General features: G+C 43.1%; 1 protein-coding gene across 1 annotated transcript in view; it reads right to left on the bottom strand.

The window, feature by feature from the left end:
* The window catches only part of RAP1GAP2 (RAP1 GTPase activating protein 2), a 151883-nt gene that overhangs the window by 39878 nt on the left and 84575 nt on the right, over positions 1-27430 (bottom strand). Inside the window, exons 3-9 of the mRNA XM_012810908.1 lie at positions 23159-23194; positions 19729-19773; positions 19121-19153; positions 18492-18704; positions 16726-16829; positions 3716-3794; positions 2946-2999 (exon numbers count right to left, since the gene is read on the bottom strand). Coding sequence (XP_012666362.1) covers positions 2946-2999; positions 3716-3794; positions 16726-16829; positions 18492-18704; positions 19121-19153; positions 19729-19773; positions 23159-23194 — 564 coding nt within the window. The remainder of the gene's footprint in view (positions 1-2945; positions 3000-3715; positions 3795-16725; positions 16830-18491; positions 18705-19120; positions 19154-19728; positions 19774-23158; positions 23195-27430) is intronic.

Raw genomic sequence — 27430 nt, forward strand, 5'->3', positions numbered from 1 at the left:
AGGAAGAGAAAGGGAGAAATATTAAGACAGGATGCAACTCCAAAGGTCCTAGCCAGGCCGACACCTGGATTCCCCAGTGGTAACCAAACCTCTGTATCATCTATTCTGTTCTCATCCAGATGTGCCAACCAAGGCTTGGGCACATGAATCCAGAAGGACTCAGGGAACTGACTTTACCCCAGTGTTTTATCTGTGGTGTAGAAAGTGAAGAATCCCAAAACCATTCAGCAAGGATGACACCAGTTCTAATTCCACCTCTATCAGCAGTATGACTCTGAGCAAGTCACTACTCCTGCCCAGATTTCAATGCCTTATCCATAAAATGAGAGGTCTCTAAAAAGACCACTCTAAGGAGGAACACACCCTAATACAATATGCAAATAAGAAAAGAAAAACCCAACCATTTGTTCTACATAAGTTTCCATTATGCTGTATAGAGTTGACATCTGGGATCAGAAACACTAAACTCTGGGGCCGAGCGTGGTGGCTTATGCCTATAATCCTAGCACTTTGAGAGGTGAGGTAGGAGGACTGCTTGTTGCCAGGAGTTTGAAACCAGCCCTCACAAAAAAGAGGGAGACGCATCTCTACAAAAGTAGAAAAATCAGTCAGGCATGGTGGTGCATGCCTGTGGTTCCAGCTACTGGGGAGACTGAGGCAGGAAGACTGACTGAGCCCAGGAGTTTGAGCAGCGGTTCTCAACCTGTGGGTCACGACCCCTTTTTAACGATGAAAATGCATTGCGGCATTAGGAAGGTTGAGAACCACTGAGCGTGAGGTTTCTGAGAGCTAGGCTGACATTGCTGCACTCCAGCCCAGGTGGCAGAGTAAGACCTTGCCAAAAAAAAAGATGGAATGCAGAGAGGGAGGGACTCAAAAGCAACATTAGACTCTGGTTTTGAATCTGCTTCTTTTACCTACTTAGCTTTGCGTGAGTCTCTTAACTACTCTGGGGAAACTACTCAGTTTCTCCATGTGTTCAGTGAGCACAAAGCAGCTGCCGTCCACAGCATCGTCGTTACCCTCCAGAAACTCCAGAAAGCTCAGAGCCGAACCACTTTATTGAGAAAGAGAGGCAAATCTAGGAATACCACTGGGATACCCTCTGCAATAAAAAGGAAGGATTCAACCACATTGTAGTGAAAGAACAAACCAGGCACTACTTGGTGGCTGGAGTAAGTGGCCCACATTAGGTTGCCACCCACTTAGATCTTGGAGGGTCTCAGGGGCCTGAGGAAGTGAACATTTCTCAGCGCCCACAGCCAGGGCACCGCTGCCCAACCTGGAAGGAGCTCTCCACTCCCACCTGGGATGAGTCAAAGGGGAGGAACAGCTGCCCTGCCAAGAAGAGGCACCAGGCTAGTGAAGACCTTCCAAGGAACATTCTAAACTGCAGATTTCAAAAACACACACATGCACACATCTCAGCCAGATTAACATCCCAGCCGGACTCAGCAGTCCTTCAAATAAAGAAAACATGAAAATACAGCTGCTCTTCCGTTATTACCAAAGCCGGAGGCTTTCCAAGTTACACAGAACTATGCAAATAAACATCATTGACCCTCTCAGTAGCTATGATTTGACAACAAAAATTGCCAAACCTGTAGTTAGGTTCACCCTTTATAATAGGGTTTTAATGTCTGATTAAACCTCACTAATTCAGTTCTAATTATAAAAGGAAAGTCAGACTGGATGGTAGAAAATGTCCAGTGGAATGCAGCATATTCCTGGTAAAGTTTCTACAGATGCCAAACAGTTAAAGGGGGGCATCCAAGAGAAGGGCTGTGCATAGGAGAGGACTCTGCCATGGCAGATGGAAAGACAGGGGCTCTAACGGTGTCATGCCCAATCGTGAACATTTAAGGCATTTGTTCCAGGATATTCTGGATGTCTCAGCTGGGATAGGGCTTCTCTTCCCAGCAAGACATCTCATCCCACCGTTCCTGGCTGTCAGAGCTGGGACTCAGGGAATGGGCAGATCCGGCCCCAGCATGGCCCACAGCAGACGTCCAGATGCACAGCTCTATTTCCATTTGCTCTCTCCAGCCCCCTGGCTCACAAACGGTTGATGAGCACTGGTGCTTGTCCTGTGGCCAATTTTAAACAATGCACTGTCTGCAGGTGCTATCATGCCATCATCATTCTTGAGTGGGTTTGCTGGCTTGTTTTGCTATTATTGCTTGTCTCCCCTATATCAGAATCAGGCCCATCCTAAAGAAACTGATAGCACAGAACCAGCCAGTTTATTAACAAAGGCTGGACAAAGGCTTGTGAGGCCCCAGAGCTGTGGGAACATGGGCAATGGGGAGCCACATGTTCCCCAGGTCTGGCCTTTTACGTAGGTCACTACAGAAGTTTTGAGACAGACTATGTTATGGTTCATTATTTTACTTCCAAGAAACACAGCTGACAGAGTCCTTTCTGATTCATGAGAGCAAATGTCAACTTTGCTTGGTTAATTGATGTTGCTGGGAGCACTCCACTGGTTTCCATCCATATGGATTTTACATTTCATGATTTTGCTATATCTCAGAACTTTCGAAATGACCCATGCACTTCTCAGTGAATTCTGCCTTCTGCAGAATACTAAACCCCTCCATGACATCAAGCTTGATCTGTGCCTTCTCCCAGCAGTAGAATCACGCCCCACCCTAGCACCGGCCTCAGGGAGGTCCAACTGGGGTGGGGTAGAGGACGAATAACATTGCCACCCTCTGCCCCCTTCACAACAGGTTGAAGACCAGTTCAACTGCACCAGAGGCCTAGCATGGCTGAGGAAGGAGTCTCAGGGGTCCAGTCCATAAAGAGGTGGACAGAAAGAGAGGGAGACATGGAGGTTTGTTGAGGAGACCCTACAAAAACCCCACCATGATGCAGAGAATGCCCCCAGAGAGCCACAGGTGTGCAAACCCAGGCCCAGCTGCAGAGCCCATGAAGGTCCTCACCTTGGGGTACAGGACAGGGTTGAATTTCAGCCCCACTGCGTCGTCACAGAAAGCCTGAGTAGGGAGAGAAACACACCGTTCAGGGACCACATCCACAGTGTACACCTGGGCTCCTCCCAAACGGGCTCTGCTGCTCACTAACATATGCCCAGCTAAGTCAGCTAACCTTTCTAGGGTTTCCTGATAAAGTGAGGGGAGGGACAAAATGAAGCCTGAGACCTGTCTCCGTTCTGACCTGAAGACAATGCCCAAAAGCCAGCCACCCCCTAATCCTACCAAGCGGATTCGGCACACTCTACCTGGCATTCCTGCTCCCAGAATGCCAACCCCAACCCAGCCAAACATCCTTCTCATCCCACTTTGCAAACTTGGTCCCAAGGTCCCAGTATCCTAAAGCAGTGACATGGACCCCTCTGCTGGCTGACAACTCCTCACTAAAGAGGGTGCTCAATCTGGATGATCCATCAGCCCAGCTCAGGCCTCTCCTCTGCCATGAAGGCTCCCCCGGCCACCCTCTCCCCAGCCCGTTGAAGTGCTAAAGCCCTCAACAAGCAACAACAGCAACAGGGTGAGCTGGGGAGGGTGCAGGAAAGATGGAGGCCTCTGCCAACAGTTCCCCCACCCACATCTATGTAGTCAAGGGCCAAAGAGTAAAGTGGCTCTGCCTCTCCAAGGGCAGTGCCCACCTAGGACAAGCCTGCACTCCCACTGCCAGAGGCCAGCCCTGGGCTGACAGAGCAAGACACCTGCTCTCAGGGGTTGGCTTTTACCTTTGCAATCTGAGGGACGCTGGGTAACTTGCTCAGTCCCGCCAAGGGGATCCGCTCATGCACCGTCTTCAGTTTGGACCTGCACATGTGGATACGGTGAGAGAAGGACATTCACAAGAAACAGAGTCATGAGGAAGGAGGCTGAGACCATCCCAGGCAGGGGCACTTGCTGCAGGTCTCTCTGGGGTCAGATGTGCCTCAAACCCATGTATGGGGCACTACTCAGTTGGTGGGAAGATGGACTCCTACCTAGGTAACCCACAGGAGGTGGATACTTAAAGAACATGTCTGTAAATCTGTCTGCCACTGAAAAATACGAATGGCCACCTTCAAGGTTACCATGAATTTTTGGCATTTTGTGTTCTCCCAAAGAAGTAAACACAGCCCCTATTTGTGTTTTGCCACACAATTGAATCTTTATGAAAAGAAACTCTAATGTTTGAAAATATGGATTTACTCAAAATATAAATGGGATTGAGTTTGCTTTATAAAGGGATTCACCACAGGACTCTAAATTTAGCCTGTTCCCCTGATTCATTTAGCACATTATGAAAGTGTTGAATTTTGCTGAATGCTTTACTGCATCTGCTGAGATAATCATATGGTTTTTAATCTGTTAACCTGGTGAATTACATTTCTGTTGAGCCATCTTTTTATTCCATGAGTAAAACTCCACTTGCTTTTGATGTATTATTTTTAATATCCTGCTCAATTTATTAATATAGTAGTACCCCCTTACCCATGATTTCATTTACCATAGTTTCAGTTATCCATGGTCAACCATGGTGCAAAAATATTAAATAGAAAATCCCCCAAAAAAACAATTCATAACTTTTAAATTGTAGGCTATTCTGAGCAATATAATGAAATCTCACACCATCCCACTCTGTCCCGCTCCATCACACTCAGGACGTGAACCATCCCTTTGTCCAGATTATCCATACTGAACACAGTCCCTGCCCGAGAGTCCCTTAGCAACCATCTCAGTGATCAGATCAACTGTCACAGCATCACAGTGCTTGTGTTCAAGAACCCTTATTTTACTTAACAATAGCTCCAAAGTTCAAGAGTAGTGATGCTGGCAATTCAGATACACAAAGAGAAGAAGGAAAGTGCTTCCTTTAAGTGAAAAGGTAAAAGTTCTCAACTTAAGGAAAAGAAAAAAGTCATATGCTGAGCTTGCTAAGATCTACAGTAAGAACAAATCTATCCACGAAACTGCAACAAAGAAAAAAGAAATGCATGCTAGTTTTGCTGTCATATGTCAAACTACAAAAGTTAACAGCCACAGTGCATGGTAAGTGTTTAGATATGGAAAAGACATTTAATTTGTGGGTAGAAGACATCAACAGAAATGTTTTCCTGTTGATGGCAATCAGTTTGAGGACTATCGGAGGTTTCAGGCATCCACTAGGAGTCTTGGAATGTATTCCCCATGAATAAGGGCAAACCAGTGTATTTTACTTAAATTTTCACATCTATGTTCAAAAGCAACACTGGCCGGTTTTGTTTTGTTTTCTTTTCTTATACTTCCATTGCCAGGTTTTGGTAACAAGGTGTTATTCCAGCCTTGTAAAATTACTTTTCGTCCTTTGAAATAGTCTGTATACCACAGGGATTTTTCCATCCCTTAAGGGTTCACTAAAGCCCATCTGTGACATCTCTGGGCCTACTATTTTTTATAGGAGGATACCTTTTGCTACCAATTCAAGTTCTTTAGCAGAGAACATTTAGGTTTTCTATTCCTTATTGGGTCAATTTTGGTAATTTATGTTTTTCTGCAAAAGTACTCATCAAATTGACTAATACAAAGTTGTTTCAGGAATCCTCTTAGGACTTTAGTTGCAGTCCCCACCTTCATTGCTATAATACTATTTATTTGCTCATATCTTCTACCTGTTTTCCTTTAATCAGTCTTAGCCTGAGGTTCATCTATTTTATTCGTCTTTTCAGAGAGAGAGCTTTTGGTTTCGTTGATCATCTCTATTCTTTTTCATTTTTGCTTTCTACTTCAGGAGTCTATTCTTGTCTATTTTATTTCCTTCCTTGAATTTTCAATCAAGAGTTTTTCTGCTATTCTTTTTCTAATTTCCTGATCTACATACGTACTCATTTAATCTTTCTTCTTTTTTACAAGTGCATTTAGAACTATTCTCTCTCTCTACATACCGTTCTAAGTGCATCCCACACATTCTGATAGGTAGTATTTTCACTGTCATTTAGTTCTAAATATTTTGTCAGTTCTTTCGTGATTTCCTCTTTAGCCTATGAGTTATTTAAAAGGGCTTTTTTTAACTTTCCAAATACAAGATTGCTTTCCCTTCAGTATTTTAATGGATTTATAATTCAATTGTTTTATATTCAAATAACATAATCTATATGGATATTATTTGAAATGTATTGACTTAATACATGGACTTTTTAATTTTTCACTTCCAAGTGGGCTTCAAAAAATAATTTTTTCTTTTGTTGAAAGCAGGAATAGATGTGACAAGATCAAACTTGTTAATTGTATCATTCAAATTTTCTATATCTTCCTAATTTTTCCCACTTAATCCATTGGTTTCTGAGAGATAGCATCAAATTCTCCTATTATAACTGAGGACTTGTCTACTTCTTCCTGTATTTGTCAGTATTGCTTTTTTAAATTCAAGACCATATTACTAAGTACAAGTTCATGACTGTTAGATGTTCTGGGTGAACTATTCTCTTGATCATCATGTAGGCTGAGGCCTCTGACGGAGTCTAATAAAAGGCATCTTTCTTTCCCTGCCCAGGTTCTGAACAAATTCAGAAACAAAAAAAAAAATGACAGAGTAAGGCACTGGGAGTCAAAATAGCTCCTTTGTTACTGATAAAGTGGGAGTGCATAGCTTAGTGTGAAGATGAAATAGGTCTTCCTGAACCCCAGAAAGAGCCAAACTCACCCACCCAGTAGTGCTGAGCAGGGTCAAGACCCCTCCCGTGAGGGCTACTCAGGTAACACTAGTATAAAAGACCGTGGAGGGGGGACCCAAGTTCTTGCTTATAAACGCACCAATCAGAGAGGGCAGCAAGAGCCAGGGTGTTACACAAAAGTGTTCCCTCCACACTCTAGGAAACATCAGAAGTGAGGAAGAACTATGCTTTTGTGCTGAAATTCTATTTTGTCTGATACTAATATTGCTATGACAGCTTTCTGTGTTAGTATTTTCCCAGCATATCTTTTTCCATTCCTTTGCTTTAAATCCATCCACATCACTTTTCCTTAGTTACATCTCTTGTAAACAGAATATAGCTGTATTTTCAATTCAGTCTGATAGTCTGATATTTTAATAGGCTAATTTAATCTATTTATAAGTGCTGTGATTATTAACATATTTGGAATTATTTCTAATCTATCATTTTACATTTTCTATTCTCTATGCTTTCTTTCCTTTTTCGTTTTTTTTCTATTTTTCTTCTTCTTCTCTTTTTTCCTTTTAGACAGAGCCTCAAGCTGTCGCCCTGGGTAGAGTGCTGTGGCATCACAGCTCAAAGCAACCTCCAAGTCCCGGGCTCAAGTGATTCTCCTGCCTCCGCCTCCCAAGTAGCTGGGACTATAAGCACCTGCCACAATGCCCGGCTATTTTTTTGGTTGCAGCCAGCATTGTTGTTTGGCAGGCCTGGGCTGGATTCGAACCCACCAGCTCAGGCGTATGTGGCTGGCGCCTTAGCCACTTGAGCCACAGGCGCTGAGCCACTTTCCTTCTTTCAGTTAAATAAAATTATGGGGGGTTTGTTTTCTTTTTACTTTTTTTGTTCTTTTCTTATCCCTCTTCTAATTTTGAAGCTATAGATTGCATTTCTATATCTTCCAATACACATATTTAAATATTATTTTCCAAGAAATTCTAAAACTGTAATCTTTCTCCTCAGGAGGAGAAATGAAGGGAAAAAAGAAGTCTGCTTTATCCATTTATCCACTGAACTCTTCCCTTCCCACTGTCCTTCCTACTTTGGTTTATAAATTTAGTTCAAGCCTTTTTTTTTTCTTCTGATAGAGTCTCACTCTGTAGCCTCAGTTAGAGTGCAATAGCATCTTACCTCACTACAATCTCAAACTCTCAGGCTCAAGCAATCCTCCTGCCTCAGCCTCCCAAGTAGCTACAATTAAAGGCATGTGCCACCATACCCAGCTAATTTTTCTATTTATGGTAGAATGGTGCCTTGCTCTTGCTCAAGCTTGTCCCTAACTCCTGACCTCAAGTGATCCCCCCACCTCAGCCTCCTCAAGTTCTAAAATTTCAAGCCTCTTTTAAAACGTGCAAAAAATTACTTTTCCAGTCAGAAATTAAATGTACCAACAGTTTACCTATTTCTTGTCACTTCTTAATTTTTTCTTTTGGGTTCTCTTTTCTTCTGGTTTAAGTACATTCTTTAGTAATTCTTTCAGGGAGAATCTGTGAGTGGTATCATACTACTTTCATTTTTTTTTTATGCCCGAAATAGTTTTATTTTTTATTTGCTGATAATTTTTCTGAGTTAGAATTACCAGGTAAGAGGGTTATTTTTTTTTCTTTTTCTAAACACTTTAAAGATATTGTCCCTTTGTGTTCCAACAGCTAACATGGCTAAGAAGAAACCTGTTCTTAGACTAGTTATCATTATTTCATAATTTGTCTTTATTCCCAGGTAGCTTTGGCATTTTTTAAATCTTTGATTTCTGATGTTTTGTCTCAATAAGTAGAGAAGTATTATTTTGTTTTAAAATTGTGCTCAGCCCCACGGTGTGCAATTTCTTAAATTCTGAAACATTCTCAAAGCTATTACCTCTTTGAGTATTTGTTCACTAATCTCTCTTTTCTTTCCTTCTGGAACTCTTTGGAGACAAATGCTGGGGCCTCTCAGTCTATTAGCTACGTATCTTATCTTCTTTTTCATACACTTCATCTCTTTATCTGTTCTATGTTCTGGGTGAATTCCTTGGAACTGGTTTCCAATTCACAAACTCATTCTTTGATGGGCTAGATTTTATCCCCAACAATTATTTTTTTATTTATAAAATTCCAATTGCTTTCCTTTTTACCCATGTGTTCTTGGCTCATTTCCCCATATAATAATTTATCCACTGATAGATACTATTCATTCTTTATCTTTTTAAGATCTTAAATATATTTAAGTCATTTTGAAAGTGTACCATCATTTGCATTTCATCAGCAGTAAATCCATCCCCTATTTGTTGACATTTTTAGATGTCTTTCTTAATGTCAGCTTTCCCCAGGTGTTTTGGAATTTTCCACCCACTTTTCTCTATTCTCAGTGCAAGCAACCCTGGGTCAGTTCCCATCATGGCTGGGACAGCACAGTTCCAGGGATACCATTTCCCATTGTCCAATCTGGTGGTCTGGATCATCCCCTATGATAATCACCTGGCTTGTTACAGCAGCCTCCAGACTCACTTTCCTGCTTCTAGCCTTGCTTTTTCTCCAAGCCATTCTCTTTATTCTCGTCCCAGTGATCATTCTACAGCACAAATCTGATCATGACACTTTTGCTTTAGTAGTTCTTCTGTTGCTCTTACGATAAAATTCAAGCTCATAAACATTGCCTATACATTATCTAGATTTTCTTACCTCTATAGAATACTCGCTCAAACCTACACACACTCAGACACACATTCCCCACTCCTTTCGGTTCTCCCCTCCTATCTTTTGCATCACCCTCACTAGCCTATGATGATTCAAGTCCTTAAAAAGAAGATGGTGAGTAAAACTAAGAACAAGAATAGGAATATCCGAAATTTACTGAATGTTTTCTTTGGCTAAGTAACAAGGTAAGAACTTATCCCTCACAGTATCCCTACTATGAGGCATGTTTAAGTCTTGGTTAAGCAAACACTTAACCAAGTGTTTATAATGTTTATTTATTCATCCTTCAACCAAGGATGAATAAATAAATTTCCTTACATTCCTAAAATAACTCTTTCTTGACTATAGTGAATTATTATAAGACAAGGCCTCACTCTGTCACCCAGGCTGGAGTGCAGTGGCATGATCATATAGCACACCTCAAACACCTGGGCTCATGTAGTTGGGACTACAGGTGTGCACCACTATGCCCAGCTAATTTTTCTATTTTTATTCTTTGTAGAGACAGGGTCTCACTATGTTGCCTAGCCTGGTCTTGAACTCCTACTCTCAAGTGATCCTCTTCCCAAAGTGCTGAGATTACAGGGATGAGCTAGAGAAGGCCATACAGTGAATTATTCTTAATAGCCGCCGTAGATTTGAGTTTCTTGAACTGGTATTTCATTTAAAACATGTACTTCTATATTCATAAAAAATATCAGCACCTACTTTTCCTTTCTTTCTTTTTTCTTTTCATTTCATTTGCCTGATTTTTCTCATGAGGATCTTTTAAGCATTATTAAACTAATTGGGAAGCTTTCCATATGGTTCTTTTCTCTTGACTAATTCAAATAAAATGAAATCTGTTCATTTTTAAATTTTAAATACCTTGTCTTTGAGTTCTGAGATTCTTCCTTCTCCACGGTTTAATCTGTTGCTGAAATTCTCTGCTGTGTTTTGAAACTCCTTGAACGCCTCTTTCAATTCTTTAAGCTCCATTATCTCCTTCCTAACTATGTCCAGATCCTTGGTGACTTTATCTTTTTGTTTATTTCTTGAGACAATTTTGGACTTCTTTTGGCTGGTTTTCCACTTTCTCTTCAATTCCATTCATCTTATTTGATCTATAGTCATCCATATTCTGAATTCTGTATCTGTCTTTTGGGATTTTCTGCAGCATCTCCATTGCGATCCCCCCGGTGGAGTTCATCTGCTCTGGCTTTTAAGGTTTCCAGAGCTTTTTTGCTGGTTCTTCCCCATATGTGGTTTCTCTTTTTATTTCCTATTTCTTTCTATTTTTTCCCTTTCCCTTCCTCCTCTTTACCTTTTCTCATCTTAACTCTCGACTATTAGGTTGAGTTGACCCTAAGGTGTAATAGAGAAAAAACAAAAAAAGAGAAGAAACAGAAAAGAAAAAGAATTTTTTTTTAAACTATAATCCTTAAAATCCTCTTGTTTGCCTGGAAAAGAAATAGAAAAGGAACAAAAAGAGAAGAGAAGAGAAAAAAAAATATTGACTGTAATTTATTTAAATTCTCTTTGCTGCCTTAGAAAAAGAAATAGAAGAGGGGAAGAAAAAGAAAGCTTTGGACTGTAGTTATTAAAATCTTCTTTGTTGCCTTTAAGAAAGGGGGAAAACCTAAAAAAATTAAAAATAAAAATAATAAAATAAAAATATTCTCCTAAGCAAAGCATCGTAAGAACAGAAAAATAAGCATCAAATAAGCATTCAAAACTAGTGGATTAACAAATACGTGCTCACATGAGAGAAAAACTAAATTCAAGTAGGGGGGAAGGAGATAAGAGGTTAGGTAAGTTCCCACCCAGTGGGTACATTTCATGGGTATATGGCACACTTCCAGGGTGCAGGACACGACTACAATGTGGACCTTAACATTACAAAAGCAATGTATGTAACCTAATTGTTTGTACCCTCACATTAACCTGGAATAAAAAAATAACAATCATAAAATGAAAAAATAAATAAAATTTAAAATACTTACTGCAAAACCATCTAGATTTAAAACCAGTTAGAGAGATAATTCCTTGAGAACTTTTTCAGTTTATTACATAGTTACTGGTGTTCTACCTCATTTTAAGTTACATTTAGTAAGGTTTACTTTCCTAGAAAAGCATCTGTTTCAAATAAAATTTCCAGTGTAACAGCATGAGTTGAACATAGCATCCATTAGTAATCATTTAAGCTTCTTCACATCGGTGGTTATGTGTCTTTTTATGTCTAATTTTGGGTCTTTTAATTTTCTCTTTCTATTTGACTAGTTGCCCACTGTTCCCCTCCCCCCAAAAAGCCTAGGTTTACTTACCAAGTCTCATCTTCTTTTTATTTCTAACTTATTTCTCCTTTAATCTATATCAATTTGTTCTTCTATCTTACTTTCTTTAGGTAATAATATTGATATAATAATAACAGCTGCCATTATTAAGTAGCTATAATATAAGGCTTTGACTCACCAGGGCATCTGAGCAGTTAATAATTTTAAGGTAGATACTAGTATTACTATTTCATGAGGAAATTGAGGCATAAAGAGGTTACTATGAGCAGCAAAAACTTGCAATTATCATTCTTATTTAATAAGAAACCATTTAGGGTGGCGCCTATAGCTCAGTGGGTAGGGTGCCAGCCCCATATATCAATGGTGGTGGGTTCAAACCTGGCCCCAACCAGCTAAAACAGCAGTGGCAACTGCAACCAAAAATAGCCGGGCATTATGGCGGGCACCTGTAGTCCCAGCTACTTGGGGAGGCTGAGACAAGAGAATCGCCTAAGCCCAAGAGTTGGAGGTTGCTGTGAACTGTGATGCCACAGCACTCTACTGAGGGTGACAGAATGAGACTCTGTCTCAAAAAAAAAAATAAGAAACCATTTAAGGCAATGAATTTTCCTGTAAATAAAACTTTGAATATAACATGTAAGTTTTATAAATATCATTACTTTATAGTCTATAATTGCAGCTTAGATTTGTTCTTTGGGTCAAAAGTTATTCGAGACATTGCTTATTTCTAAATGGTTAAGTGGGTTTTTTTATAATATTTTGTTATTAATTTCTAGTTTTATTGATAAATTATAGGTGAATATATCCAGCAGAGTGTTTGCTTTTTGAAATGTATTTAGATTTACTTGATAGTTCAAAAGCTCCTAAATAAGCAAGCAATCAATAATTACTTACAAGATTTTTAAAAATCAAAATTTCAAATTAACAGTCCAGTTAAAAAAGGAACAAAGCTTATGAACAGACAGATCACAGCACATAAATACAAGTGGTTCTTAAGCATATAAAGAGATGCCTAGCATGATTGATATTAAGATTATTATAAATTTAAACTGCATTAAAATACCATTTCCACCTATCAGACTGACAAAAATTCAAGTGTTTGATGCTACATTCTACTGAAGAAGTTTTGTGAAAATAGGCAATCTCCTGCATTGCTAAGAAAACTTCAAATTGAGATAGTGCCTACGAAAAGCAATTAGACATTATCTATCAAAATAGAAATGCATTTATGCTTTAACCAAGCTATCTCACTTCTGAGAAACTATCCTAATTCACACAAATTGATATCTGTGCAATGTTATTCATTGAAGCACTATTTGTGATATCCATATCCTTTCATTATGACCATTAACAGGGGATCTGTTACATAGTTATTTTGCATCCATGCAATGGAATATTTATTATGCAGCAATAAAAGAAATTAAGAAACTCTATATACCAATATGGAAAGACCTCTAAGACATATTACAGAAGCAAGTTACGAATAGTATATTCTATAGAATGCAATAGAAATGAAGAGAAAATAAGGAAAAAATAAGAATATAGAGACTATATATTACTTATACATCTTTACATATCTTATATGTATTTGTGTGTGTGTGTATTTTAAATAGTTGGATTGGAGTTTGGAAGTCTAGGTTTTTGGCTTTGTTTGGATTTTTTTTTTTCAATTTGCATTGCTTTGCTTTAAAGGTCCAAAATGGTTCTGATATAGCAGGTCCACAAGAAAACCACCAATCTACTATGCAATCAATTTGTGTAAATATTCTATAGGCACTCAGAAAGAAGCAAAAATCTGTTAGGGGGTCAAAGTTTGAAAGTCAGAAATGGCAACAGATATATATATATATATATGTAACTGACATAAATAATATTAATGAGATTATCTGTATTTTCATTTCTTTACCCTAGTATTGATTCATCAAGTGATATGTGTTAAAATCTACCACTACAACTGTATTGTGAATTTCTCCATATTTTAATCATTATGAATGTGTGCACATACATATACTACGTTATAATATACAATATTCACAACATAAAGGTTTATAAGAAATCTTCATTGTGGATTTTACCTTTTATGACTGGACAACAGCACTCTCTATCACATAGATTGCTTTTTTGCCTTGAATTATACTTTTCTATGTTAATACTGCCAACCCTGCTTTCGTTTTTTATTTGACTGTTACAGCTTTTTCTCAATTCTTTTGTTTTAAAAAATTCTGAGTTACTTTCTTTAACAAAACATAGATAGCTCAATTTTTAGGGGGTTTTTGGAGAAATAACCCAAGTTGAGAATCTTTGCTGTTTCATCATGAAATTCACCTCATTTATATTTATTCTTATCACTCATGTACTCACACTTCTATCACATTTATTTATGATTTCTTTATTTGATTTTTCTGTGTGTGTATGTGTATACATATTATTTGTCTTCCTTTATTATTTGGAGTGTTTTTATTTTACCAATGATTTTATATCTATGAACTATCAATTTCACCAAAATATGTTCAGCTATTAATTCCTTTTCATTGATTTTGTCCCTTACAGGGTGAGTCATTTGATTTGCAGATTTAAATCTTCAATCAGTTAAAGAACATCAATTATCCATATTTAATTCCTGTTCACTACCTCCGTAGTCATCATAATCTCGCTCATCATTTTGAAGTTGCTGTATTTTTCCTTTGGATTTTCTACAAAGAAGATTCTGCTTTCTACCATTTCCTGTGCCATTTAAAATTCTTTCCGGCCAGCCTTCGTTTTCTACTGTTATCTCCCTGACTCAACAAGCAACTTTTTTTATCCCATTCTATTAGCTGATTCTATTCTATCTTTTGTCTTTTCTTTCACAGTGTTTATTGTTTTTTTCTCGAAGGTTGTAGAAAATACAAAGTTAATAAATATCTAACTTTCACCTGGCTTTCTGTAAAAGTAAACACTTTTCTAAACTCTTGTTATTTCTCTAGCTAGTTTATACTGTTTTAGATGCAGAATCTTTTCCTTCACAGCCTATGAAACTTTTCTTCTTCTTCTTTATATCCATCCATACTAGAAAAAGGAGAAACCTACACAAGCTTGCTGTCTCCAAACTGTGGGTAGATTCTTCTTGGTTACTCGCTTGGCATACACAGAGGCTATGAGAATACTCAGATAATAGAGTGGAAAGCTGATTGTTTCAAATGTGGGACAGTGACTAAATAATCCAGAAGCCTATGGAGAATGAGGAAGAAGCTGGGACAGGAGTCACTGCCAGCAGGGGAATTTCATCTCTGGATAATTTCTTCTCTGTGTCTGGTAAAGCTGCTAAACCATGGAGCCAATTTTTGATGTCTGGTTTCCAATTTGGCCTGGCATGTACATGATGTGATTGTCCAACTTCCTAGCTGGTGTATGTCTCCTCTCTGTCACCCTGCCCGTAGGCTCCCTATTTGGGAGAGCTACATCTGAGCTTGACCTTGGGCTCCCCAGGGGCATTGATTTGGACAGCTGCTGCTGACCCACAACAACAAAAGTGGTTCTATGTGGGAAAATCCCTGACCATTTCAGGGCTTGCTCTTATTCTAAAGAGTACAGGATTCTAGAATCTCCAATTTCATATATTCCCATACTATAATACATTGCTTTCTAAGGAAGGGGAACTGGGGTTCAACTCTCAATATCAACTACTTTTAGTTCTAACTGCCCCAAAAGCTACAAAACAAAAATAAAAAGCCACCCAAGCATGTGTTATATGTGCCCGATGCCCACGTTTTCTAGCTGCCAGTCCTGATGCAGCATTTCAGACAGGATATTATAATTAGAAAAAGAGGGGTGGGGTTAGATCCTAGTCAGTTGTCATCTTACTCAGAAATCCTAACCAATCTTGGTCTGATTTTTATTTAAAAAGGAAGCAATTTTAATAGCTAGAAATTCCACTTGGAGATGGGGGTCCAGGTATTACCCTTCAGAAAATTGGCTCTAGCTATTTAATTGTCTCTCCTATGCCCTGCAAATAGGATTTCTAGTCAAGTGAACCTCTGTAAAGAAAATTGCTTCCTTCCTTAATAAGAAGATTGGATGGATGCTGACAACTTCCTCAAACCATCTCCCCTCCCTGCCTCTCCCAAAGCAGGGCTGTGTGTCCTTGTGTCCACCCATATTTATCTACAAATTTGGGCAGAAAAAATTAAAAAGCTCTTTTCCAATGAGCTTTCAGTTAGGGATCGGCGCCTGTGGCTCAAGGAGTAGGGCACCGGCCCCATATACCGGAAGTGGCAGATTCAAACTCGGCCCTAGCCCAAAACTGCAGAATAAAAAAAATGAGAGAACTTTCAGATTGACTAACAAATACAGATTGAGAGTTTGACAGGTGCAGAGTCCTCGGTGGACTCATGGCCTTCCTGGCTTGTCCACCACCCCACTGGGGACAAAAACAACTAAGACACAGACTCCTCTGTGCCCCAGAGCATCCTGGGCATAGTACTACAATAACACCTGCAGCATATTAAAATTCCCTGTTACTCTCTCATGCTAGGCCATAAGCCTTTACAAAACAAGGACCAAGTCTCGGTTATCACTGTATCCCCAGCACCTCCCTCAGTTCCTGGTACAGAGGAGGTTTTATAAAATGCGTTAGTTGAACCAAACACAAACCAGTTCCTGCCCTTGAAAAGGTCACAATCCAGAAGGAAGTGCCTGCCTTCACCTATAAATCAGCACACCTGCTGTAAACACTGCTTCATCTCAGGGAGCCCAGCACCCACCACAGACACTTGGGGATCCACTTGGGGATCCACCTTCTCTGCTACACCACGGCTAACCCTTTTCCAGGACTTGGAGCTATGTCTCAGCAGGATGAGCCACACTGAGCTATCCTGCTTTATCTCCCCATCTTCCTCAGAGCCATAGCCTTTCAAGAAAGAGAAGAGGGGAGAAGTGTGATCTAGGTGACCTTGAGACCAGGATCCAATCTGACTATGGCCACTGGGTCTCCCTGCCTGGCAACTTCACACAGCCCCAGGATTCCAGTAAGCCTGTCTCCCCCACAGCCTACCCAGACCAGACTGGTCAGACTGGTATTTCTGGGTCCCTCACCACTTTCTGGCAGCCCCGCCTCCAGGCGTGGCCTTGAACCATACCACAGTCCCACCTGAGAATGATCCGAAGGTACTCGATCCCATCAGCTTCCTCGCACTTGATGGACAGGATCAAGTTCCCCAGGCTGCTGCCAGTACAGTAAAAGTTTAGATGATCCTAGAAATAGAAATGGGAGCGTAAGCAGGAGGAAACCATCCAGACACATCCCCCAAAACGACCTCCTCCACCAGGCGTGAGCAGCCCACAGCAATGAGGAGGGAAGGATGCCACTGCTGCAGCTGCTCCTCCTGTTGACAGTGACCACAGGAAAGGGACCAACTGTCCAAGCCTCGGGATGTACCAGCCATGTGCTGATGGCTTAGTACTCACTATCTCCTTTAATCCTGACCACAACACCATGCAGGAAGTGGTATCATCATCCCCATTTCACAGATGGAAAAACCAATGCAAAGGGCCGTTAAGAAACTGCCCAGGCTCCACAACTGGTAAGTGACAGGTCCTGGGTTCAAACCCATGTCTGTCTTGACTCTGAAGCTCAAGTTCTTCACCACAAGATACTGAGCTTATGTTCTCACTCCTGGGGGCAGTCCTCAGTCCTCACCAAGTCAGACTATTTAAGCTAAGGTGACCAGATTTTAACATTGGTAAAGCGGGACACCATTGATGGGGGGGGAGGGGACGGGTTCTTAATTAAAAATTTGGTCTATATGGAGCAACAAAAATTTTCATAGAATGCAAAAATAGTATTGTAATATATATTCTTTTAATTTCAACATAAGTACAATTTGCAAATATAATACATTAAAAAAAAATTATGTATAGGACGTCGCCTGTGGCTCAAAGGAGTAGGGCACCGGTCCACCTGAGCAACTTTGCCCAGGAGGGGAGTAGGGAGTTTACATTAGCCTTTTCATTTCCAAATGAAGTTACATTAACCTCTTCATTCCCAAATGGAGTTACATTAACCTTTTCAGCAGCCAAAAGTATATTCCCTTCCCATTCTCCCGCCCTTCACTAGCTTGTCCTGCATTCTTTCCAAAAATTAGGACTTTTTAAAACTATCGCAGGATGCGGGACAAATTGTTAAAAATTGGGACGTCTGATCACCTTAATTTAAGCAGAAGAAAATCACCCCCACCCCCACCCCCACCCCCGGCAGCTCCACCGGAAGGGAAGCAAAGGGGTGCTCTGGACCTCTCCCCAGATCAGGAAACATGGGCTAAAAACACAGCCCACCCCAAATCTGAGGTGGGGGGGCCCTAGAATCTGTATGTTAACAAGATCCCTGGGGTAGCATGAGAGTACAGCAGCCTTAGGCTAGAGATTTCTGGAATGTGCCCTTGGGACATGAGGAACCTGGTAACTCTGAAGAGCAGATTATATTTAAAGAAATGTAACTCTTGTCACTTTTAAGCAATCCCAGGCTCACAGCACATCATTCAGTATAAGTACTCAGGGGACAGCCTGAATGAGGACACAAGAGATTTATACTATTTAGATGGAAATCGAGATTCCTATGGTGTGAGAACATATTTTTCCTTGAACTCTATCTACCCCACCCTCCTTCACCCCAAACACTCTATCACCTCCTAAAACATCTGCTGGGGCGATCCCCAAATGACCCGTCACATTGAGTCTCCCTGCCCTCTGCAGCTCCCCTACCCCCAGAACAGAGCCAGTCAGGCCTCTCCCACTAAGACAGGGCCAGGAGCAATGAAGGGACAGAACTGGGATCAAGAAGAGGCAGGGAGTTGGGGGTACTAGAAAGGAGGCGGTGGCCCCTCCAGCAGGCCTTCTCTCCCAGAGCCCAGAACTCACCTTGCCAAGGAAGTGCCTGCGGTAGGCCCTGGCTTCGCCCTTGCACTCGAGCTTGTAGCCGAACGTGTTGGGGCTAAGGTTGTCCTCTTCTTCCTCTTCACAGATGCTGCTGCCCAGTGACGTTGGTGTACCCACATTCTCTGGATCCTCAATCCAATAGCCCCCAAACTGGGGCAGGATGACCAGAGGGTACGGGCCTCCCTTCTCCACAACCTGGAGGCAGAGGGGCATAGCGTGCACTGCAGCTGACCCTAGGAGTGCAGGGGAGGGGAGCAAGGCATGCCAGTGGTAGTGTCCCCTCTTGCCCATCTCCAAACTGCCCCCAAGTGGGGAGCCTGCTATTTGAGGCCAAACGTGGTAATGCAGACCCCCTCCCCTAAGCCCTGCAGTATCTCCAGCTGCATCCACTGCGGCTGTAGCCCCAGGGTTGCTAGCCCCAGGGTTGCAAGCCCCAGATGGGCACCCCTAATCTTAAACATAAAGAAGTTAAGGTCACAAAGGCAAAGACAGGAAGAGGCCCCAGGCCCAAGGTTCTTCCCCATGTGTGGCAGGCAGGGTCCATCACCACCACCACCATCTCCCAGGATGGGACCCAGAGCAGACTGCAGAATGGCCAGAGAGGCTCCTACCTCTTCGATGCTGGGGTACGGGATGTAGTCATCCTGCAAGACAAACCAGATGACAGTGCTGTTAGTCCCAGCGGTGCCCAGAAAGACATCATTCCCCTCCTCCAGGTCTGCTGGATGGGGAGCCCCAGGGGCCCTCATGGCAGGCTGCACCAGGGCTTTGAGGGGACGAACATCAGATGGAAGAACAGCTAGCAGGAGCATGACGCCTAGTCTCACTCAGCACCCCTCTCCTGGCCAGGGGGCTGACTTCCAAGTGATGGGCCACACCCCTGGGCCTCAGAAATGGAACCCAAAGCTAACTGCCCACTGGAGCCTGGGGCACGACCCTGACACCACTAAACACTGAGTGAAAAAACAAGCAGGATGGGTGAGACGAAGCCAGACCAAGCCACCAAGCCTGAGGTCCCAGCCTGCTCAGAAGCGCGGGCCCCCTCTGCCCACCATGCACTAGCCTAACAAGGTGTAGTCACCTAAGTAGCCCTTGGTGGAGGTCAGAGTTAGATGGGTGAGAAACAGATGACTCCAGCACCCTGCCTGCTCCTCCTGCCTTGCTGACATGGTGGCCCCTCACCAGACCCACCTGGTTGCCACTCAGCCCCCCAACCCACCTTGTTCTTCTGGGGTCCTGGCTTCTGCTCTTCAAGCTTGATCCCCTGTGAAACAAGGACAAGAGGACCCATGAAAAATCAAAGGTCACAAAAACAGGGCTGAACAGGGAGGAATCTCTTGAGCACCTGGCCTTGTCGAGGGTTCATGAACAACAGCAGTGGCAACAGCTGGCCTGTACTAGGCCCTCACACAGCACACCGGGTCACTGGCAGGTCACAGCAGCCTCAGACAAGGCAGCAGGGCAGGTGGGCTAAGAACCAGACCACCAGGGTTCAAATCCCAGCACTGCCACTTACCAGCCTTATGACTTTAGGCAAGTCACAAAACCCTTTCTGTGACTTCAGTGTTCTCATCTGTAGAATGAGAATGATGATGGTGCCTACTGTAGTGAAAGTTGAATGTTAATAACTGATTGGTATATAGTAATGCAGTGGGTTGTTATGATCAGGAGATCAGCAATAACATGTAGTACCATCCTAGAGCTTAAATATCTTCCCTAGGGTCACAGAGCCAGTAGCTAAAAGGGAAAGACAGGAACCCTGTCTGCTGGTGTCAGAGCCAGTACTCTGGGCTTTGCGCCAACCAGCTCCACCCCCTCCCTGGTGGCAGGGCCTGCAGTGACAGGCAGGAGGCTTGGTCCTGGTCCACATTCCAGTCTGAGCTTACTCTTTGAGACCCTCAACAAAGCTGAGCCTCTTGGAGCCTACGTAGCATCATCTATAAAAGGAGGATTCTAACACCTGCCCATCTCACAGGTGCAATGATCCCTGCAAGGATCAGATATGAAGCCTAGGGCTGGATTGAAGGGGGTTGCCTACAGGTAACTTCTGAGGACCAGTGCCTTGTCCAGTGGACCCTTGAGTTCTGACTTAACAGGACTGTGTGAACACCACATGTTCCCAAGACTGAATAAATCAAGTGAGGGAATGAGATGGTGGACAGACTAAGATAAAGAGCTCCCCTCAGGAGCAGAGAGAGTTGGGAAGCAGCCCCTGCCTAGTCACCAATGCATCAGGATTTTAACTCCCAGAGTGAGCTCCCTCTGGGGTCGGTCTCCTCTGAAACTCATAGCACCTCTTCACCAGTGAGGAAACGGAGGAGGCTGGTGAGTGGCAGGGCCTGGCTCTGAAGCTGGTCACCCACCTACCATACCCTGCACTCCTTGGATGCCAGGGCTGATAGCGGGGTGGATATGGACACACCCTCTCCCAACCTCTCTGGACTGAGTCACCTTGTAGTATTGTTCAGGAGGGTGTGGGAGGGCTCCTCCCACCAGACAAGTGCTCCTCTCACGTACACAGAAAAAAATCACCTGGGTGGCCCTGCAGACCCTGTCCAGGTTGGCACACAGGGCAGATAGGGGTGGGGGAGTGATGTCAGGAGTTTGTTTTGTTTGTCCTGCATTAGTCACTCCTGTCTGGGAACAGCCAGAAAGGCGGGAGAGTAAGCCTCCTCCCATCCCCTCTGCCACTGCCAGCACTGGGCCCTTTCCTCCTCTGTGTTACCCTCATACTAGGTGTGACCTTTACATTGCCTTCTCCCTCCAGTGACGGAGCTGAGGTTCAGAGAGGGAAAATCATTGTGCGAAAGATATTCCACTAGAAAGTATCTGAAGGGATCCAAAGCTTGGGTACTTAGGCCCTCTTGCTTCAAATTACACCCTCCTTCAAATCCTGGACCCTTGGATGAGGAATCAGGAGTCCTGGATCCTAGTTTCAGCTCCGCACAACTAGCAGAGGGACCTGGGCACTCAGATGCTCTGAGGCTCAGTTTCCACAGCTGCAAGAGGAGGAGAAATGAAGCCCACACTCGGGACAGTGCAGCACACTCCACCACCACGGGTTTCCTACTTGAGAGCTTCCTACATCTCTATGTGGCAGACACTTAACACTAGGAAGTGTGGCTTCAATGGCCCCAACACCCATGGATGCCAACCACAGTGGAGACACAGACACCTTCCCTTGAGGGGATCCCAGGCTAGCTGAGAAGAAGACAAGCCCAGCAGCCTCTAAACAATAGAACAACATGAAGCAAGTTAAGTGGGGCTGAATTATGTGCTCTGAAAAGCCCTCTGTGGAGGACATGGGCAGCTCCACCTAGGGGTACAGGAGGGGTGATTTAGGGGAGAGAGAAGGCAGAAAAAGCAGAACTTCCCCAGTTTCTCAGAGCCCCCAGATCCCACTGGCTTGAGATGAAAATCCCAGCTTTACTCCAAGCCATTGAGCACTTAGTTATACACCAACCCCTGCTACTTGCTGTCACCACATACACCATCCTCATTTCTGCAACTTGATTACAAATTCCCTAAAAGCGTATGAGTTTATAGTCCACACTCTGCTGGGCATGGGGCCGGATCTTAATTTGCTTGTGGTAATGACACTACTACTAATAATATACTTCCTTCCAACAGCCTCTCCCCTCTCCACCATCAAAAGACCTGGGCATTGCACCTGTATCTCAAAACTGCCATGGGCACCACATTTGCCCGTCTTCCCAGAACTTCCAGAGGGTTATTGTAGAAACTTCTTCCCTTAAGCCTGGAGCATCTACTTAGGGTAAAAAGTGTCATAATACGACAGTCGAACCCTCTGCCTCTGAAGCTACATGAGCCATACACCTTTGAGTGCTTTACTTAATAGTTCTGCGTTTCAGTTTTCTCATCTGTGATATAGGGGTGATAATAATAGCAACCTACTTTGGAAGGCCTCATCAGGAAGAAATAGTGCTTGCCACTTTCTGAGCCCTGAGAAGTGCTTGAAATAGGCATGCTCTTATCAGCCTCTTCTTTGCAGTCTTTCCACACTTATCAGTTATGACCTCTACACACATTCCTTAGGGCAGCAGCTCTCATCGTGAGCCCTGAACTCCCACACTGCAAACTGACTTTCACATAGGGCGTACCAAGTAATTTACATATATTATCTCAGTTCATCCCAACCACCAGGTAAATCGGTCTTTTCATTCTGATTTATTTACAAATGCTTAGAAAAGGTAAGGAACTTGGGCTCATGTTTGGGGCAGGATTTGAACTCAGGTCTGCCTCCCACCCTGCCAATCTGCATCCCCGACATGAGATGACTCCTCTAAGGAAGAGCTAGTTTTTTCAGGCTTCCTTGCCAACTCAATCCAAGAACAACACATCCTGTCAAACTCTTGCCATATCCATGGGGTTTATGGTGTCCCTGGCTGCTTTGCTGAGGAAGTTCTGCTTTTTAGCCTCCCCATCTGGCAGGTAGGGGTCTTCCCAAAGTGTCTTTCAATAGCAAAATTGCCTCTGGTGTCCAGGCCAAGGGGACTGTGCTTGTCTCTCCTCTGACCCTCCCTCCAAGGTACCAGGGTTCTGCCCACAAGTGCTGCCCACTAGGGAGGCCCCCACAGCACCCGGATCCCGGGTTCAGCTTCCTCCCCACTTTGGGGATTAACACTCACCTGCATTTTCTCCAGCATCTCGAAGAACTCTGCTGACTGGAAGACACAAAGAGGGTAGGGAGAGAAAGATGGAATATTAGTCCTGGGGCTGGCCCAGAAAGACTCTTCCTCACCCACTATCTGGAAGCTGAGCCTTGGGCTTCCCTGGGGACCAAATTCATTTGGATCAAGACAGAAGATAATTTGATTTTGCCTTTGCAGGGCTGGAGGGCCAGAACACCCCACACAACAAAAGAGAAAATAAAACACGCCTGGGCTGGCAAATGGCCCTGGGGAGAACAACCACTTAGGCTCCCTCAAGGAAGAGGGGTCTGTGGGGCCCCTGAGAAAACAGAGTTCCCCCAAATGCCGATGAGCCCCATGATTCTGCCTCAGGATTCTGCCTCCAGCAGGAGTTGTGTTTAGGATGTTTTCAACCCAACAAAGGGGCCAAGCCATCCAGAGCAAGTAGTTTCCAACTTCTACGGCAATAGAGCCCTCGGTCTCCTCACATAGAACCTAAGGTAGAACCAGCTGTCGAATACCAGGGAGAGCAGGGCTGCTGCGGCCGGTGCAGCCACATGAGGCTAGAGCCCCTGATGCACCACCTCTGCCTGCCCCTGTCCCCTTCCCCCAGAGCCCTGCTACGGGACCCTAACACTCAGAAAGCAAAGCCTGAAAACCACTGACCTGCAGCCTGTAGGGGCCTGAATGGATTGTTTTAAAAATCTCAAACCACATTTGTCCAAACCAGTGATTTTTAACCAGTGTGCTGTGGCACACCGATGTGCCATAAGAGGATCTTAGGTGTGCCGTAAGAATCTGTAAAGCTCATTAATTAAATTACTTTTGAAAGAGGTTCAAAGGATAGTATGCATTTATTTTTACTCTTGTTTTTTTTTTTTAAGCAACATAATTTAAATATGCCAGGGAAGTTTATAGGTTCAAATATGCCGTGAGATAAAAAAGGTTTGTAAAACAGTGATCTAAACCTTTGAACTACTTTGGTGCCACTTTTGTAAACTCCAGTAAAGATATACAGGAGAAAAAGGAAGTAGGATGGAAGGGCTACAGGATTGGAAGCTATACCCTAAAAAACACAGAGGTCCCTCAGAAGTCCCCCACTTCCCATGTCACTCCTTTATAGGAACAACACTGCTCACGTCTGGGCACTGGCCAGCCATGAGTTAATGAGAGCCCAGAACAGGCAGTCCCCAGACGAACAGGAGGGAACAGAAAGCAGGGATGAGGAAGAGATGTCAGCCCTGGTCACTTCTTCATGCAGAGGTACAACCTCCAGACACTCTTCCTTCCTCTGCAGGCACCAATGGGCCAGAACTGCCTGGAGCTCCCACTGCTCTCAAAATTCTCAGAACCTCCACAAGAAGGACCTCTGTGGAGTCACCTATGGAGACACAACCCTGCAAAAAGCCTCTTTCCGGCCAAGCCCGGTGGCTCATGCCTGTAATCCTAGCACTCTGAGAAGCCAAAGTAGGAGGATCGCTTGAGCTCAGGACCAGCTTGAGCAAGCATGAGACCCCTTCTCTACTAAAAATAGAAAAAAATCAGCTAGGCATGGTGGCAATCACCTGTAGTCCCAACTACTAGGGAAGGTAAGGCAGGAGGATCATTTGAACCCAGGAGTTGGAGGTTCCAGTGAGCTATGATGATGCCATTGCATTCTACAGAATAAGATTCTGTCTATGAAAAACAAAAACCCTCTTACCTATCAGCATTGAGTAATCTAGGGTCTGGAAACCCCACATGTGACTGCATGAAGTGGGCTTGTGGCATCCACATCAACACCCTAGACCAAGAGCAGCCACCAAACACCCAGATCCCAAGCCTACCCTTCCCACTTGCTCTGGGTGCAAATGCACCACTCACATTGCTCACACTGCATGTTCCAACCAACTCCAGTCTCTAAGAGGCCAAGATTACCAGACATGAAGAGCTTACACAAATCAACAAGGATAGACAGATGAGCAGAAAGCAGACAATGGAGCAAAAACAATGAACATTTTAAGTACACGGACCTCTGACCCAGCAATTCCACTCCTAATAAATAACTCATATTAGCACATATACACAAAGATGGCTACACTAAAATGTTCATTGTAGCATTATTTATGTACAAAAAGGAAAAAACTTGGCAGTGCCCATGGCTCAGTGGGTAGGGTGCCAGCAAGGTACATCTAGGGTGGCAGGTTTGAACCTGGCCCAGGCCAGCTGGAACGACAATGACAACTCCAACAATAAAAAAAAAAAAAAAAATAGCTGGGCACTGTGGCAGGCACCTCCTAGTCCCAGCTACTTAGGAGGCTGAGGCAGAGAACTGCTTAAGCCCAAGAGTTTGAGGTTATTGTGAGCTGTGACACCACAGCACTCTACCGAAAGTGGCATAGTGAGATTCTGTCTCAAAAAAAAAAAAAAAAAAAAAGTTACGGAACCCATAGCACAGTGGTTATGGCGCCAGCCACATACACCAAGGCTGGTGGGTTCGAACCCAGTTCTGGCCAGCTAATCAACAATGACAACTGCAACCAAAAATAGCTGGGCGTTGCATTAGGCGTCTATAGTCCCAGCTACTTGGGAGGCTGAGGCAAGAGAATTGCTTAAGCCCAAGAGCTGGAGGTTGCTGTGATCTGTGAGGCCATAGCACTCTACTGTGGGTAACAAAGTTAGACTCTGTCCCCGCCCCCCCAAAAAAAAAGAAAGGAAGAAAGTGAACAGACAATGCATAGACTAGGAGAGAATGTTTGCAAATCATGTATCTGATAAGGGACTTGTAGCTAGAATATATAAAGAACTCTTACAACTCAAATAACAAAAAGACAACTCAATTTAAAAATGGGCAAATGATCTAAATACATATTTCCCCAAAGAAGATACACAAATTGATAATAGGCACACAAAAAGACACTCGATATCATAAGCAAATGTGAATCCAAACCACAATGAGATGCCAATCATGCCACTAAGATGGCTATGCTCAAAGAACAGAAAACACCAAGTGGTGGCAAGGATATGGAGAAATTAGAACCCTCATATATCGCTCAGAGGAATGTAAACCAGTGCAGCTGCTGTGGAAATTACTTGGCAGTTTCTCAGAAAGTTAAACATAGAGGTGTCATGTGACTGAGCAATTCTGCTCCTAGGTATACGCCCTAAAGAACTAAAAACAGGTACTCAACAAATACTTGCACAAGAATACTCACAGCAGCATTATTCCCACCTGCCAAAAGGTGGATGAACACAAACAAACGTCCATAAATGGATGAATGGATACACAAAATGTGGTCTGTATCCATACAACAGTGGCATGAAGTACTGCTGTGTGCAGCAATGCTGCAGAGCCCTAAAAACACTACACCCAGTGAAAGAAGGCAGATGTGAAAGACCATATCATTGTAGGATTTCACTTCTATGAAACATCCGGAATGGGCAGATCCATAAAGACAGAAAGTAGATGAGTGGTTGCTTAGGCAAAGGGGCAAGGGAGATTAGAAAGTGATGCCTAAAAGTTACTGTGTTTCTTTTTGAGGTATTGAAATGTTCTAAAACTGATCATAGTGGTGTTTGCATATCTCTGTGAATATACCAAAAAAACTGAATTGTACAGGTTAAGTGGATGACTTTATGTTACAGGAATTATATCACAATACAGCTGTTCAATAACGATGCAACCATTCAAAAAGAAAGCAATAGGCTTATGTTGCTTACAAAAGACGCTCTCCAAGTTATACTAAGGGGGGGAGAGCAAATCAGAGAACAATATATTGATTGCGGTCCCAACTTTTATAAAAACAACCTTAAAAACAGAACCTACAGCTTCCTATATGCGTGTCTATAAATGCATAGAATATGAGCTAGAAGAATATACCTCAAACTATCAAAAAGTGATTATATAGAAGCAGTGCCCATAGCTCAGTGGGTAAGGCACCGACCATATACACCAAGACTGGGTGTTCAAACCCAGCCTGGGCCAACTACAACAACAATGACAACTGCAACAACAACAACAAAAATAGTGGAGTGTCGTGGTGGGTGCCTATAGCCCCAGCTACTTGGGAGGCTGAGGCAAGAGAATCACTTGAGCCCAAGAGTTTGAGGTTGCTGTGAGCTGTGATGCCACAGCTCTCTACCCAGGGCCACAGCTTGAGATTCTGTTTCAAAAAAAAAAAAAAGTGATTATATCAGAAAAGAGACAGGAGTGCTGAAGGCAATTTTACTTTATATTAGGCCTACTTCCCAAATTCATAGACCCATATTACTGGCACAATTAAACTTAAA

This window comes from Otolemur garnettii, unplaced genomic scaffold (genome assembly GCF_000181295.1).
Source record: "Otolemur garnettii isolate 467f Iridium unplaced genomic scaffold, OtoGar3 scaffold00145, whole genome shotgun sequence".
Lineage (NCBI taxonomy): Eukaryota > Metazoa > Chordata > Mammalia > Primates > Galagidae > Otolemur > Otolemur garnettii.